Raw genomic sequence first — 14154 nt, 5'->3', positions numbered from 1 at the left:
ATTTACCAGCCACCTAACATGTGGAGTGTCATCTGTATATACTTTCACTCCCTTACCTAATTCACTTCTCTCACATTTCTTTCTGTCCTATTTTTTCTTCTGTGATTATTCACATTCATTTCTCTCCCCTTCTCTGTCCTTTTCCACATCACCCCTTACCCCTCTCTCTCTATCACACTCTCCCAATTCACCTCACACTGTTTTTCCCTCATGTCTTGCAGGACATTCTTATATCCTATATACTCCAGTACAACACCTCTATACTTTTATAATTACTTGAGTTATATATATAGCTACTTTTACAATCTCATATACTATATAAAGATAACCATTGTTACACCCACTACCTATATACACACATTCATACATCTTTTTATTATGAATACACCCTGCATGACTTGGGAGCAACATTTTTGGCCCTCTTTCCTCTTCTTTCCTTTTTCCTCTTCCCTTTTTCTTTTGTTTTTTTTCCTTTCTTCTCCTCTTCTTTCCTGTTTTTCTTTTTTAGCATTGTTGGACACCTCTGCACCCCTTACACCAGAGCATACCACTTGATACTCTTTGCTATATTCATTTTTGTAGATTTACACATATATATATATATATATATATATATATATATATATATATATATATATATTTATACTCATTCAATTTATTCCAGTGAGCAAGCTCTTCAATGATTCTGGGTAACATCTGGGTCCAGCCCTCTCTTTTTCCTTTCTCTTTTCCGTGCCTGCCCTACGCCTGACCTCGGTCCTCCATGCTTTGACCTTCGTCCCTCCAGCTCCCGTGGGAGATGCTTTCCGACCGCCCCTGCCAGGGGTCGGCCTCTGGAGCCAATTGCCTGACAAGTGAGTATGGAATCATTAGTTCTGGCTTCGCATTTTTGTCCAATCATAACCTATACTTGAATCTACTTTTTTATCTGTTGTTACAGACATCAGATATACACATCGGCCCCTGATGATGCGAGGAGAGCTCTCGAAAAGCGTTGTGTTAATGATGTATCATGTGTATCTGTACTCATTATACTTTGATCAATGTTATTTTGGCTATGTTTTTAGGCCCATTATGTTATGTTGCTGTTCTTATGAATTGCCATTGTCACGGAACGCCCCACACTCCGCTTGAGTGCTTCCGTCATATACCGCTTCCTAAGTTCTGGAACACGAGTCCAATGGATCTGGCTATAGGAACCCCAAGAACTAGACAACACCAGTCTTGGAGTACATCAGAACTTCTTTTATTTTGAGATCTCACAGACCTTTATACAGCAGGGATGACTCAAAGCTAACCTAATTAACATGACCTAATTTACTACAAAATGTACCCAGACCAGATGACAGTCTTGTGGGCACCGAGCTTCACACATTAATACAATTAACAATACAAACAACAATCTCCCCCCTCCTCAGCCTAGACCATTCGTCTATTAGCCAGGGCTGGTGGCTAATGTGATCAGCTCTCTCAATTAACATAAACACATGTTGATAACACCAGCATCTCCTCACAGGATGTGTCCCAGCAGAATGAATCAGTCTTATCAGCAGGGGGCTGCTGGAGGAATCCCCCCTCCCTCTTCAGGGACACAAATATACAGTAAGGAGTCCCCATACAATATATACATGACTGAGTCCGATTAATACAGTTCAGACTGGATTTCTCATTCACCTCAAATGCTAGGGCCCATAATCGGTGGGCAACAGGCTTGCACACAGTCCTCTCCAACAGCCTCCGCTCTGGCCATGCCCGTGACAGCCATCTATATGCATGACCTGTATTGTATGACAATGATTCTAATAAATTTGATATTTTTTTTGTTTTACACTATTCTATTCATTTACCTGTGATCATCATGGACACCTCATTTAAAGTCCCATGGGCGAATCTTTTTCTCGTTTTGTGTAATTTCCATATCAGACCCGAAGGGCCTGGTATGGATTTTAGGGGGACCCCCACGCAATTTTTTTTTTTTTTACACTTTGGTTCGGGGTTCCTCTTAATATTCATACCAGACCCAAAGGGCCTGGCAATGGACTGGGGGGAATCCCATGCTCTTTTTCTCAATGTGTTTTATCTATATTGCCGAGACCCGACAATTCATTACAGCCGCAATCAGTTTTAAATGACAATTTTTCCTTTAGAAATGTCATTTTGCTGTGTTTCTGTTCTAAACACGGGAAAAATGAGCCACTTTACAGGCATACTATAGACAACACCCAGGCACAATATTTAAAAAGCATTAAAAAAAATCACTGTTCCCCAAAAAACGGCCGTTTTTAGAAAAAAAATTTTGCATTGATACATGTCCCCTGGGGCAGGACCCAGGTCCCCAAACACTTTTTATGACAATAACTTGCATATAAGCCTTTAAAATGAACACATTTGATTATTCATGTTCATGTCTCATAGACTTTAACGGTGTTCGTGTGTTCTGCCAAATTTTTTGCCTGTCCGGTATGTTCTGGTGCAAACCGAACCAGGGGGGTGTTCGGCCCATCCCTAACCAGCATGCAACAAAAAACAGACGTTCGGTCATCCGAAAAACTGGTCATGTGCTTTAGTCCGTAGGGTTCAATATTGAGTTGGCCCACCCTTTGCAGCTATTACAGCTTCAACTCTTCTGGGAAGGCTGTCCACAAGGTTTAGGGGTGTGTCTATGGGAATGTTTGACCAATCTTCCAGAAGAGCATTTGTGGGGTTAGGCACTGATGTTTGACGAGAAGGCCTGGCTCACAGTCTCCGCTCTAATTCATCCCAATGATGTTCTACCGGGTTGAGGTTAGGACTCCGAGTTTGGGGTGAAGGAACTTGATTGTAAGGGAACTCTTATGCCGCGTACACACGATCGGATTTGCCGACAGCAAGATCCATGTTTTTTTTTCCCATGGATGTTGGCTCAAACTTGTCTTGCATACACACGGTAACACAAATCTTGTCGGAAATTCCGAACGACAATAACGCGATGATGTACAACACGTACGACGAGCCGAGAAAAATGAGTGTGGCTCTTCTGCTTGATTCCGAGCATGCGTAGAACTTTGTGCGTCGGAATTGTGTACACACGATCAGAATTTACGACAACAGATTTTGTTGTCGGAAAATTTGAGATCCAGATCTCAAATTTTGTTTGGTCGGAAATTCCGATGGAAAATTTCTGATGGAGCCTACACACGGTCGGAATTTCCGACAACAAGCTCCCATAGAACATTTCCAGTTGGAAAATCCGACCGTGTGTACCGTGTGCATAAGACTGGGATGCCATTAAAGTTCATGTGCGTGTAAAGGCAGGCATCCCAATAATTTCAGTAATATAGTATATATACACAATTCCTATTGAGCAAAAAGGGATCAAAGTGAGTATAGATTCTTTTTCGTTCCCAAATACCAATATGATCCATAGAACTATTCATAATTAACAAGGCTATTAGACAAGAAATATTTTTTTTTCGTTTAGGTTTACATGATTTAATTTTTATCTCAACACGTCTCCCCCCCCTTTTTATTTTTGTGGGGTGAGATATGCCTTGTGTCAATGTAGTCTTGATTATTAGAGAAGCTTTTTTTTTTGTGGATATGGTGACATATGGGGTTCATCCATTAGTGGTGGTTTGTGTCCACATGGATGAGTGTACCTGTATTACATATTTGAGAGATAGATATTTTCATAGTGCAGAAGACAGCCCATAGCAGTCTTCAGTAAGACAGAATTTACTAGTATACTTTCTCTTTTTCTTGTTCATCCCATTTTTATATGTCGCTAATAGATGGGAGGAGAGACAGATATACCCCCATCTCTTTATACCATATACTTTGGTCCATATATAATGGCATTGACCTCACCCTATAGGGATACCTGCTATGGTAATTTCCATACCTTTGATGATTTATAATAAAGGTTACGTTTTACATAAGTGGCCATTTGGTGTATAGGGAAGCGCCCCCCCCCCCCCCCCCCCCCATCTAGTTCTAGTTCATTTTTGCCACAGTTAAGTTTTATCAATATCACAGGCTTCTAAAAGTGGACAAAGAAAAAGATAGTATGATAGATTGGGGTAAGGGGTTCCAGAGGATGGTAGAGGCTCAGGAGAAGTACTGGAGGCAAGTATGGGAGGCGATGACAAGGGAGCTAGACAGCAGGAGGTCTAGGGAGGAACAAAGAGAATGATTTGGTTGGTATTTTGAGACTATGTTAGTGATGTAGCTGGGGGCTGAGTTGTCAATGGCTTTGTAAGTTATTGTTAGTATTTTGAATTTTATTTGCTGGTTTAGTGGAAGCCAATGAAGGCAGAGACAATGTTGCTTCAAAGGAGGAACATCGCTGCCTTTAATACTGAATTTTACGTAAAAAGAAAAAAAAATAAATCACACCCAATTATTTTTTCATTTTCTAGTTCATTCTCTCTGGACCATTTGAAGTTGTGGCTTACATAAAAAAGCAGGGCTTCTGGGTAAGTAGACCTCATATTGCCATTAACTGTTCGGTGTTTGCAATTTACCAGTTCTATTGCCAGCAAACCTTAAAGTGTATCTCTAAAGGCAGGACTTTTTTCAGTTTTGGCTAGAGTAAGGAACAGTTAGAACCTCTGCCAGGTTTTTTTGCGGTTTCTCCAGGGGGAGATTTCTCCTCACTTCCTGTCTGAGAGACATAGTAGGAAGTGAGAGAAAATCTATACAAAATGGAGGGAAATCCTCTCTCGGACAGATATGGTTAGAACAGAGGTTCCCATTGGGACATTTTCTCTCAGTTTCTGTTCCAGGACAGCAGTAAAATTTAGCATTTTCCATCACTTTTGATTCAAGTGACATTGGTTGCCAGCAGGTATGTAACTAGGATTGTGAAGGACCTGGGGCACTCAAGGAAAGTAATTATTTCACGAGAATCCTGGATGTGATCTAATTGCACTAACAGTGGGAGGTTCTTAAAGTGTAACTCCACTTTCATGAGAAAAAAATAGCATAAAACAAAAAAAATATAGTGTATACATTTTCAACACAAGTCATATTGTAATTGAAAATTAAAGGTAATTTATTAAATTAACATTCAATCTGCAGCCACTGTACCTTTCCACAAAATTCTATACAATATGGAAACCTGGAGGCGTTCTGTACACAGATGGTGTACAGAACGCCCTTCCCCTCCCTCCCACAAATGTCATTTTATATATGTGATTTGTTTACTGATTTTCCCAGAAATCGGCATTAAGATACAAGTCAGATGTTTAGCATCCTCTGCAACAAAAATGAGGTCAGGCCAGTTAAGTTCCTCCACCCCAAAATCGCTCATCCATGGCTTTATGGGCCTTGCTTTGTGCACTGGTCCAAATCAATTGGTGGAGGGGGTGTTATGATGTGTGGTTGTTTTTCAGGGGTTCGGCTTGGCCCCTTAGATCCAGTGATGGGAACTCTTAAGGCGTCAGAATACCAAGACAATTTCATTCTCCCAACTTTGTGGGAACAGTTTGGGGATGGCCCCTTCTTGTTCCAACATGACTGAGCACCAGTGCACAAAGCAAGGTCCATAAAGACATTGATGGGCAAGTTTGGGATGGAGGAACTTGACTAACATGCAGAGTCCTGACCTCAACATGATAGAACACCTTGGGGATGAATTAGAGTGGAGACTGCGAGCCAGGCCTTCTCATCCAAGATCAGTGCCTGACCTCACAAATGCGCTTCTGGAAGAATAGTCAAACATTCCCATAGACACACTCACTAAACCTTGTGAACAGCCTTCACAGAAGAGATGAAGCTGTTATAGCTGCAAATGGTAGGCCAACTCAATATTGAACCCTACGGACCAAGACTGGGATGCCATTAAAGTTCATGTGCATGTAAAGTCAGGCTTCCCAATACTTTTGGCAATATAGTGTGTATATATACATACATAGCTGCTAAAAAGGCAGTACAGCTAGCCTTCCCATACTGGGCCACATTAGTTCAACAGACCCTGCTTGCAGCGAAGGGGGTATTGATTGGGGGGGGGGGGTAACAGTACAGTCCAACAATTGGGTTTAACTGCCTCCCCACCTCACCTAATGGCTTATGGACACAGGTACTCTGGCCGTGTGAATGGGTGGTTTGGTCATGTAGCTGGAGCAGCCTGGTATTTAAGGTGTGGGTGAGTGGCCCTGAACACACACTGTCTGTGTTTGGGGCTGTACACATGCGCTCTCACACTCCTTTCATAGTTGGAAAGGTTGAAGACAAACACTAGTCCATCCAGTTCAACCTATGCGGGGGTGTGTGTTCAGATTAGGACCTGCGACTATGTTAGTATGGCTGGTACATCCTCATTGCATAACTTAGGCTTCCTGCACACAACATCAGGCAGCTCTAACCACATAAACAAACCACTGATTCATGCTGTTATGTCGTGTTTATGTCAGCTAATAATTATTTTAGTATATTTTTAGCAAAAATATTGTTTTGATATTTTCTGGGGGGGACACCAATGTAACGGGGCCTTCACTGACCACCATGTAACAGGGCCCTACTGTGGCTGTCCACCTGTACAATGAAGACAATAGCCCTAACTGCCAATGTAGCAAGCAAATTGATTCTAACCACAAATGTAACAGGGGTATTCACACTAAGCACTAGAGATGGGCCGAACACCCCCCCTGTTAGATTTCACAGCAGAACTTCCAAACAGAGGTAAGATTCTGCCCTGAACAGCAGACTCCTTTAAAGTCTATGGGAGCCAAACATGAGAAATCAAAAGTCCCCAAGGCTTATATGCAAGTAATTGGCCATAAAAGTAGTATGAGGGTCCAGGTACTACCCTGGGGGACATGTATCAATGCAAAAAAAAAAAAATTGTAAAAAACAATTGTTTTTTCAGGAGCTGTGGTTTTTATGATGCTTAAAGTACAACAATAAAAATGAAAAATTCTTAGGCTGCCTGTTAAATAGCACATCTGTAACTTATAGAACATGCTGCAGCAAAAATGACCTTTCTAAAGAAAAAAAAATCACATTTAAATTGACTCATGGTTGCAATTGCTGTCACCTGTCTATTTAAAAAAAGAAAGCAAGAAAAGGCGTGGGGTCCCCCCCCCCAGTCCATTCCCGACCCTTTGGGTCACGCCAAAATTTAAAAGCGAACACCCGCAGACCACCCTCCAAAAATGGGGCGAACAGCCAATGTTCGGCCCAAACTCATTCTCAGGCCGAACTGTTCGTCCAACACTACTGACCACTAATGTACACTGAGTATAAATGCAGCAGATGTATTTACACAGAGGATCAACGTAACAGGGGAATCCACATAGACCATCAATGTAAGAGGTTAACCCCATGTGGAGTAGTCACACTAATTACCCTTCAGGATCCCTCAAATTTTATCAGTCCACAACTCTTTCTTCAACAGTACTGAGCCCTAATTAAGGGGGACCTTCTGAACCCCCAAAACTCATTGGCTTTTTGTTGACATAGTAATCTGACTAAAGTATCAGATGCATTTACAGTGACCACAAAAGTATCAGGGATATGTACACTGGTCACCAGTGTTTGGGGGTATACTGACCACTAATACAACAGGTTCATTTACAATGGCCAGCTTTGTAACTGAGGTATTTACACTATTACATTGGATGCACCAGCTGCTGAAGGAAATGAGATTTTTGCCATACAATTCTTCTAAATTTTATCTCCTGCTCCAGTCCTCCAACAGCAATTTTCTTAAGCTCTGATAAAGGGAACCAAGTGAGACCCCAAAAATGCATTTGCTATTGCGTTCACAAAATGTTTTGGAAAAAAACCTACCATTTGGATTTCAACATTCGGTGTGGTGCTCCAATTCTTTAATTCAAACATAATACTGATTTCCCAAGGTTTTCCTTGGAGGTCCATCGGTGCATAAAAGCAGCCTACAAAGCACTCAGATGTTCCATTAGGTTAATAGTAGTAGAGTTTTGAGACAATACTAATCTCGGGTACTGAGTAGAATCCACCTAGGGTCCCAACACCATTCAATCCACTATTATAAGTATCCATTGTTATATTGGAGGCATTGGTGAACATTGTAAATGTCCCTGTTACATTGGTGGTTAATGTATTGCCCTTTTACATAGGTGGTCACTGTAAAAGTGTTTTTACATTGCTGTAATGTGTAAATACCCTCTATGATAGGGAAGGTTTTGCTGAATTCCAGTGCTTGGGGGCACCTTATTTGGGGAGGGATCTAAATTTGATGGATGAATTTAGGGAGAAGGAGCTTCCCTTTGGGGAACTGATGGTGGAATATAACAAGGTTGGTGGTGACTAAATATGATGTGGTCCCACATTAGAGGAGGTAGTGGTAGATAAATAATGTTGATTTAGTCCCTTGCTGACTTTGTCGGCCACTGCCAAGAAAAAAAAGAGATGGTTTTAGAAGGAGGAAGAAAAATAAGCAAAAATGCATTATCCTATTGTGTAAATTTTAAAGCTTGGCACTGCCCCCTTTATCTTGCCTTCGGCACTGACCCACAAGTGTTGGTAAATGAGAGCTGCACTGATCCAGTCTTAATCACCTATGGCATGTAACCTAAAGATCACAATCATACACAGTGCTGTACAGTCTCAAAGTGCAAACGCTGTAAAAGTGCTATAAATCTATATCTATAAATCCGTGCCACTCCAACACAAATCTTGTTTCACTCTGTGATTGGTGCTCCATGCCCTTCTAGGACTGAACTCACCAGATGGTGTTGACCACCTGAGCTTACACTGAGGTAGGTAAAAAAGCACTGAATCAAAACCCCCCGGTGTGTGGCAATTTCCCAAGGTCAATCTATTCAAGACACCTCACGCCCATACAGGAGAGGAATCAAACAGGAAAAAACTTCATAGCACAATACTGTTTATTCAAATCTTTATTAAAAGAAAAAAAAAAATCAAACTCCCAATTATAGGTGCCCAACCTGGCACCCCAGAATCATCTGCCAAAACATAGTTGATAGCCACCACTCCAACCAGCATAGGAGGCGGTGTGCGTTCCACAAGGGGGAAGTGGCGCGGCAACCGGGAGTCACCTGCCCCTACGCATTTCGTCACATCCAGGACATCATCAGGAGGCGTGGCCCGGTGCTCTCCACCATATTTATACCATGCCATTACGCATAATTGGATAAACGCCACTCTATGGTGTCCCACAAATACCTTTTGGTAAAAACAAAGCAGAACAGGAAATGCTGTACATAATTACTTGTTACAATACAATTTAAAACATAACAAAGTAATGATTAAAAAATCACACAGTGCCCATCTATGTTGTTCTGCAGGCTAGCTTGCCTGACCTAGACCACCATTTTATTTAAAGGGATGAGTCTTAGTACCATATTTCACCAGCAGTGGTGCCCTTGGTAACAGAAAATAGAGTGTGATACTTTATATAAATGCTAACAATGGATGAATTTGTCTTCTTTGCTTCCCTTGGTCTGTTAAATATTCTACAGAAAACACTTTGTTATATCTGTTTGATAATTGCAAAATATTTTTTGATCCTGCCAAAAATCTAGCAAATTCCTAATTTCCTTTACAATCTGCCTGTGCTACAATGAATTTGTAATTCTTGGGTTTAGAAAAAGGATTTTAACTTTTCTTCATCATAGTAGGGTTGGTACGGTGTATGTCTGCAGGCTATTGTATGTTATTTGCCTTATATTATTTTAATTGTATTATTTTTTCCTTAGGTGGTCCTCTCTGTTATCAGCCAATCACTGATTTTTTCTGTCTCAGTCGTTGGTCTTGTATTTACTTGGGATGCAGGGCATTATAGGGTAAAGTACTATTTAAAGGATGACACATGTGAAAGATTCCTAAATAATGCTCAGCCTAGCAGCTATCAATCATATGATTTATCAAACAGTTACAACCAGCATATAAGCTATTACCAAAGCAACGCTCTGACGGAATGCCAACAAGCTGTCAATATGGCTAAGGTGACAACATTTTATGAATGGCTTTCATCTTTACATTCTTTTTAAACTCAAACTCCAGCAAACATTTTCTTTTCACTTTTGGGTATTGTGGGAAAGAGTTAATAGATCTATCTATCTATCTATCTATCTATCTATCTATCTATCTATCTATCTATCTATCTATCTATCTATCTATCTATCTATCTATCTATCTATCTATCTATCTATCTATCTATCTATCTATCTATCTATCTACACACACAGTATCTCACAAAAGTGAGTACACCCCTCACATTTTTGTAAATATTTTATTCTATCTTTTCATGTGACAACACTGAAGAAATGACACTTTGCTACAATGTAAAGTAGTGAGTGTACAGTTTGTATAACAGTGTAAATTTGCTGTCCCCTCAAAATAACTCAACACACAGCCATTAATGTCTAAACCACTGGCAACAAAAGTGAGTACACCCCTAAATGAAAATGTCCAAATTGGGCTCCAAGTGTCAATATTTTGCTTGGCCACCATTATTTTCCAGCACTGCCTTAACCCCCTTGGGCATGGAGTTAACCAGAGCTTCACAGGTTGCCACCAGAGTCCTCTTCCATTCCTGCATGACGACATCACAGAGCTGGTAGATGTTAGAGGCTTTGCTCTCCTCTACCTTCCGTTTGAGGATGCCCCACAGATGCTCAATAGGGTTTAGGTCTGGAGACATGCTTGGCCAGTCCATCACCTTTACCCTCAGCTTCTTTAGCAAGACAGTGGTCGTCTTGGAGGTGTGTTTGGGGTCGTTATCGTGTTGGAATACTGCCTTGCGGCCCAGTCTCCGAAGGGAGGGGACCATGCTCTGCTTCATTATGTCACAGTACATGTTGGCATTCACGGTTCCCTCAATGAACTGTAGCTCCCCAGTGCCTGCAGCACTCATGCAGCCCCAGACCATGACACTCCAACCACCATGCTTGACTGTAGGCAAGTCACACTTGTCTTTGTACTCCTCACCTGGTTGCCGCCACACACACCATCTGAACAAAATATGTTTATCTTGGTGTTATCGGACCACAGGACATGGTTCCAGTAATGTCCTTAGTCTGCTTGTCTTCAGCAAACAGTTTGCAGCTGCCTTGTGCATCATCTTTAGAAGAGGCTTCCTTCTGGGGCGACAGCCATGCAGACCAACTTGATTCAGTGTACGGTGTATGGTCTTAGCACTGACAGGCTGACCCCCCACCCCTTCAACCTCTGCAGTAATGCTGGCAGCACTCATGCGTCTATTTCCCTAAGAAAACCTCTGGATATGACGCTGAGCACGTGCACTCAACTTCTTTGGTCAACCATGGCGAGGCCTGTTCTGAGTGGATCCTGTCCTGTTACACCGCTGTATGGTCTTGGCCACCATGCTGCAGCTCAGTTTCAGGGTTTTGGCAAACTTCTTAAAGCCTAGGCCATCTTTATGTAGAGCAACAATTCTTTTTTCAGATCCTCAGAGAGTTCTTTGCCATGAGGTGCCATGTTGAACTTCCAGTGACCAGTATGAGAAAGTGAGAGCGATAACACCGAATTTAACACACCTGCTCCCCATTCACACCTGAGGCCTTGTAACACTAACAAGTCACATGACACCGGGGAGGGAAAATGGCTAATTGAGCCCAATTTGTACATTTTCACTTAGGGGTGTACTCACTTTCGTTGCCAGCGGTTTAGACATTAATGGCTGTGTGTTGAATTATTTTGAGGGGACAGCAAATTTACACTGTTATACAAGCTGTACACTCACTACTTTACACTGTAGCAAAGTGTCATTTCTTCAGTGTTGTAACATGAAAAGATAGAATAAAATATTTACAAAAATGTGAGGGGTGTACTCACTTTTGTGAGATACTGTATATATATATATATATATATATATATATATATATATATACACATATACATATATACACACACACACACACCGGTATGTGTATGAATGAATGAATTAGTGGAAGCTATTGCCCTTAATTATAAATATAAAAGAGAATAGAATCAAATGGTTTAACCCTTTTTACTGCCACTGACATATGCCATACGTCATTGGCAGTGGGGGGGTTATACACACTCCTGTAGACTACATCAAGAGAACCTGTCACCAAAAAATCTATCTATCCTTCTATCTCCTATGTAAAGAAAAGAGAATTTAGTAGAAAAAAAAATGTAAACAAAAACGTAAAATAAGATTTCAAAATGTAAGTTACAATGTAATGTAAATGCATACATTGGGGAGCCTACGCACAAAAACAGGGTTTTTAAAGTGTTGCATACATAAAATATAGGGTACTGAAGTTGTCATTTCACAAAAAATAAAAAAATAAAAATTAGTAAAAAAAAGTAGCTACCACTATTTTATTCTTGTATTTACCTAAACTTTAGGCCTAAAAATTATTCTTTAAACACGTGTGCAAAAAAATAAAAAAAAAAGTGCTCTGCCAGTGAAAGGGTTAACCGCTTGTTGACCACGCTATAGCCGAATGATGGCTACAGCGCGGTCGTCTAGTTCTGGGATGCCGTCACGTGATGCCGTCCCGTGATGCCGTCCCGTGAAATCACCCGAAGCTGGTTGCGGGCAGCGCTCTCTGTGATGGCAGTGTCCTCCAGACACTGCTGATCACAGATTGAGGTAAAGAGCCAATTAGCAGCTCTTTACCACCTGATCAGCTGTGTTCAATCACAGCTGATCATGGAAGTAAACAGATGCCGGTGATCGGCACTCCTTTCCTCATGCTATCAGAGAGAGCTGATTGCCTGCATTTCTAAAAAGGGACATGTACACTGATAATCAGGGCACTGATTATCAGTGTCCTGATTTACAGTGCTGCCAATCTGTGCCCACCAGTTCTGCAAATCGGTGCCTACCAGTGCTGCCAATCAGTGTCGCCTACCAGTGCCCATCAGCACCGCTGATCAGTTCTGTCTATCAGTGAAGTCTCATCAGAGCCCACCAGTGCTGCCTCATCAGTGCCACCCCATCAGCACACATCAGTGAAGAAGAAAAATTACCTGTTTGCAAAATTTTATAACAAACTATGATACCCTTTTTTTTTTTTTCAAAATTTTCCATCTTTTTTTGTTTTTAGCAAAAAAAAAAAAAAAAAAAAAAAAACAGTGGTGAATAAATATCATCAAATGAAAGCTTTGTTTATGTGAAAAAAAAATTATAAAAATGTTTGCGTACAGCATTGCATGACCGCGCAATTGTCATTCAAAGTGCAACACCGCTGAAAGCTGAAAATTGATCTGGGCAGGAAGGAGGTGAAAGTAGCAAGTGGTTAAATAGTATACCCAACCTCAGATAAGATATTTAAAAGATTAAATATAGTATTGAAAAGCTTGAGTACCCATATCCAAAACCATAACAAGCTTCATCTAAACTTATGTCCAGTTTATGTCCAAAAAAAATCAATAGTGACCACTGGTAAGTGGTAAGGTGTATCTTATTCATCCTTTTAGTAAGGAAGATACTGATCAAATTATACCTTCAACCTTTTAGGCACCAGGGATGGGCTTCACAGCAGCCAATTTTCTCAGGGACTAGTGTGTGTGTGTGTGTGTGTGTGTGTGTGTGTGGTGGGGGGGTAATATTTATGGAGTCTGTCTCCAGCCCACAATCCCCCCTTTATACCAGTGTCCTCAGCTCCCCTTCATAACAAGTAACAGGGATGGCTCTGTAAATGGGGCATGGTAATGTAAAGGGGGGCTGAGATATAAAGGGGACTGCAGTGTAAGGCCCCTTGCAGACAGAGTGGTTCCGTCCAAGTGGATCCATCTGCTCAGCGGGGATCTCTCTGCTGATCCCTGCTGAGCAAGTGGATGACAGGTCCATGTCTGCTCCGCTATGCAGAGTGGACATGGACACAGCCTGCTCTCCTCTATGGGGCGATCAGAAGAAAACAGACTGCATGTCCATTCCCATCCCATTGTTATCCGATCCACTGGACAGATGGCGAACGCATCCTCAGCTGTCTGTTTTTAGCGGACTGGATCAGATCAGATGCCAGCGGGTGGTCTGATTGGATCTGCCTGAAAAAATGGACAGGCAGACCCAATCGGTCCGCTGATGTGAAAGGGGCCTAAAGGGGGTACTGTGATATAAAGGGCTGTCTAGACCTCTATGGGAATTCCATCATCATTGTTATTAATGTCTAGTGGTTTGATGTTTTATACTTTTGTATTTTCGTTGCCGTTAAAGTCCCAGCTTTTTTGGGG

At 41.4% G+C, this 14154-nt stretch overlaps 1 protein-coding gene across 5 annotated transcripts in view; it reads left to right on the top strand.

Annotated features, from left to right (window-relative positions):
• Nucleotides 1–14154, top strand: part of LOC141106381 (uncharacterized) — a 63206-nt gene that overhangs the window by 37120 nt on the left and 11932 nt on the right. For 2 of the 5 annotated variants that reach the window (XM_073597114.1, XM_073597116.1), the window contains exons 4-5: nt 4398–4454; nt 9681–9929. In XM_073597114.1, coding sequence (XP_073453215.1) covers nt 4398–4454; nt 9681–9929 — 306 coding nt within the window. The remainder of the gene's footprint in view (nt 1–4397; nt 4455–9680; nt 9930–14154) is intronic. The other 3 variants (XM_073597118.1, XM_073597117.1, XM_073597119.1) reach the window with 3 other exon arrangements.

This window comes from Aquarana catesbeiana, linkage group LG08 (assembly GCF_042186555.1).
Source record: "Aquarana catesbeiana isolate 2022-GZ linkage group LG08, ASM4218655v1, whole genome shotgun sequence".
Lineage (NCBI taxonomy): Eukaryota > Metazoa > Chordata > Amphibia > Anura > Ranidae > Aquarana > Aquarana catesbeiana.
Note: the sequence above shows the minus strand (reverse complement) of the source record. Positions and strands in the feature narration are given on the sequence as shown.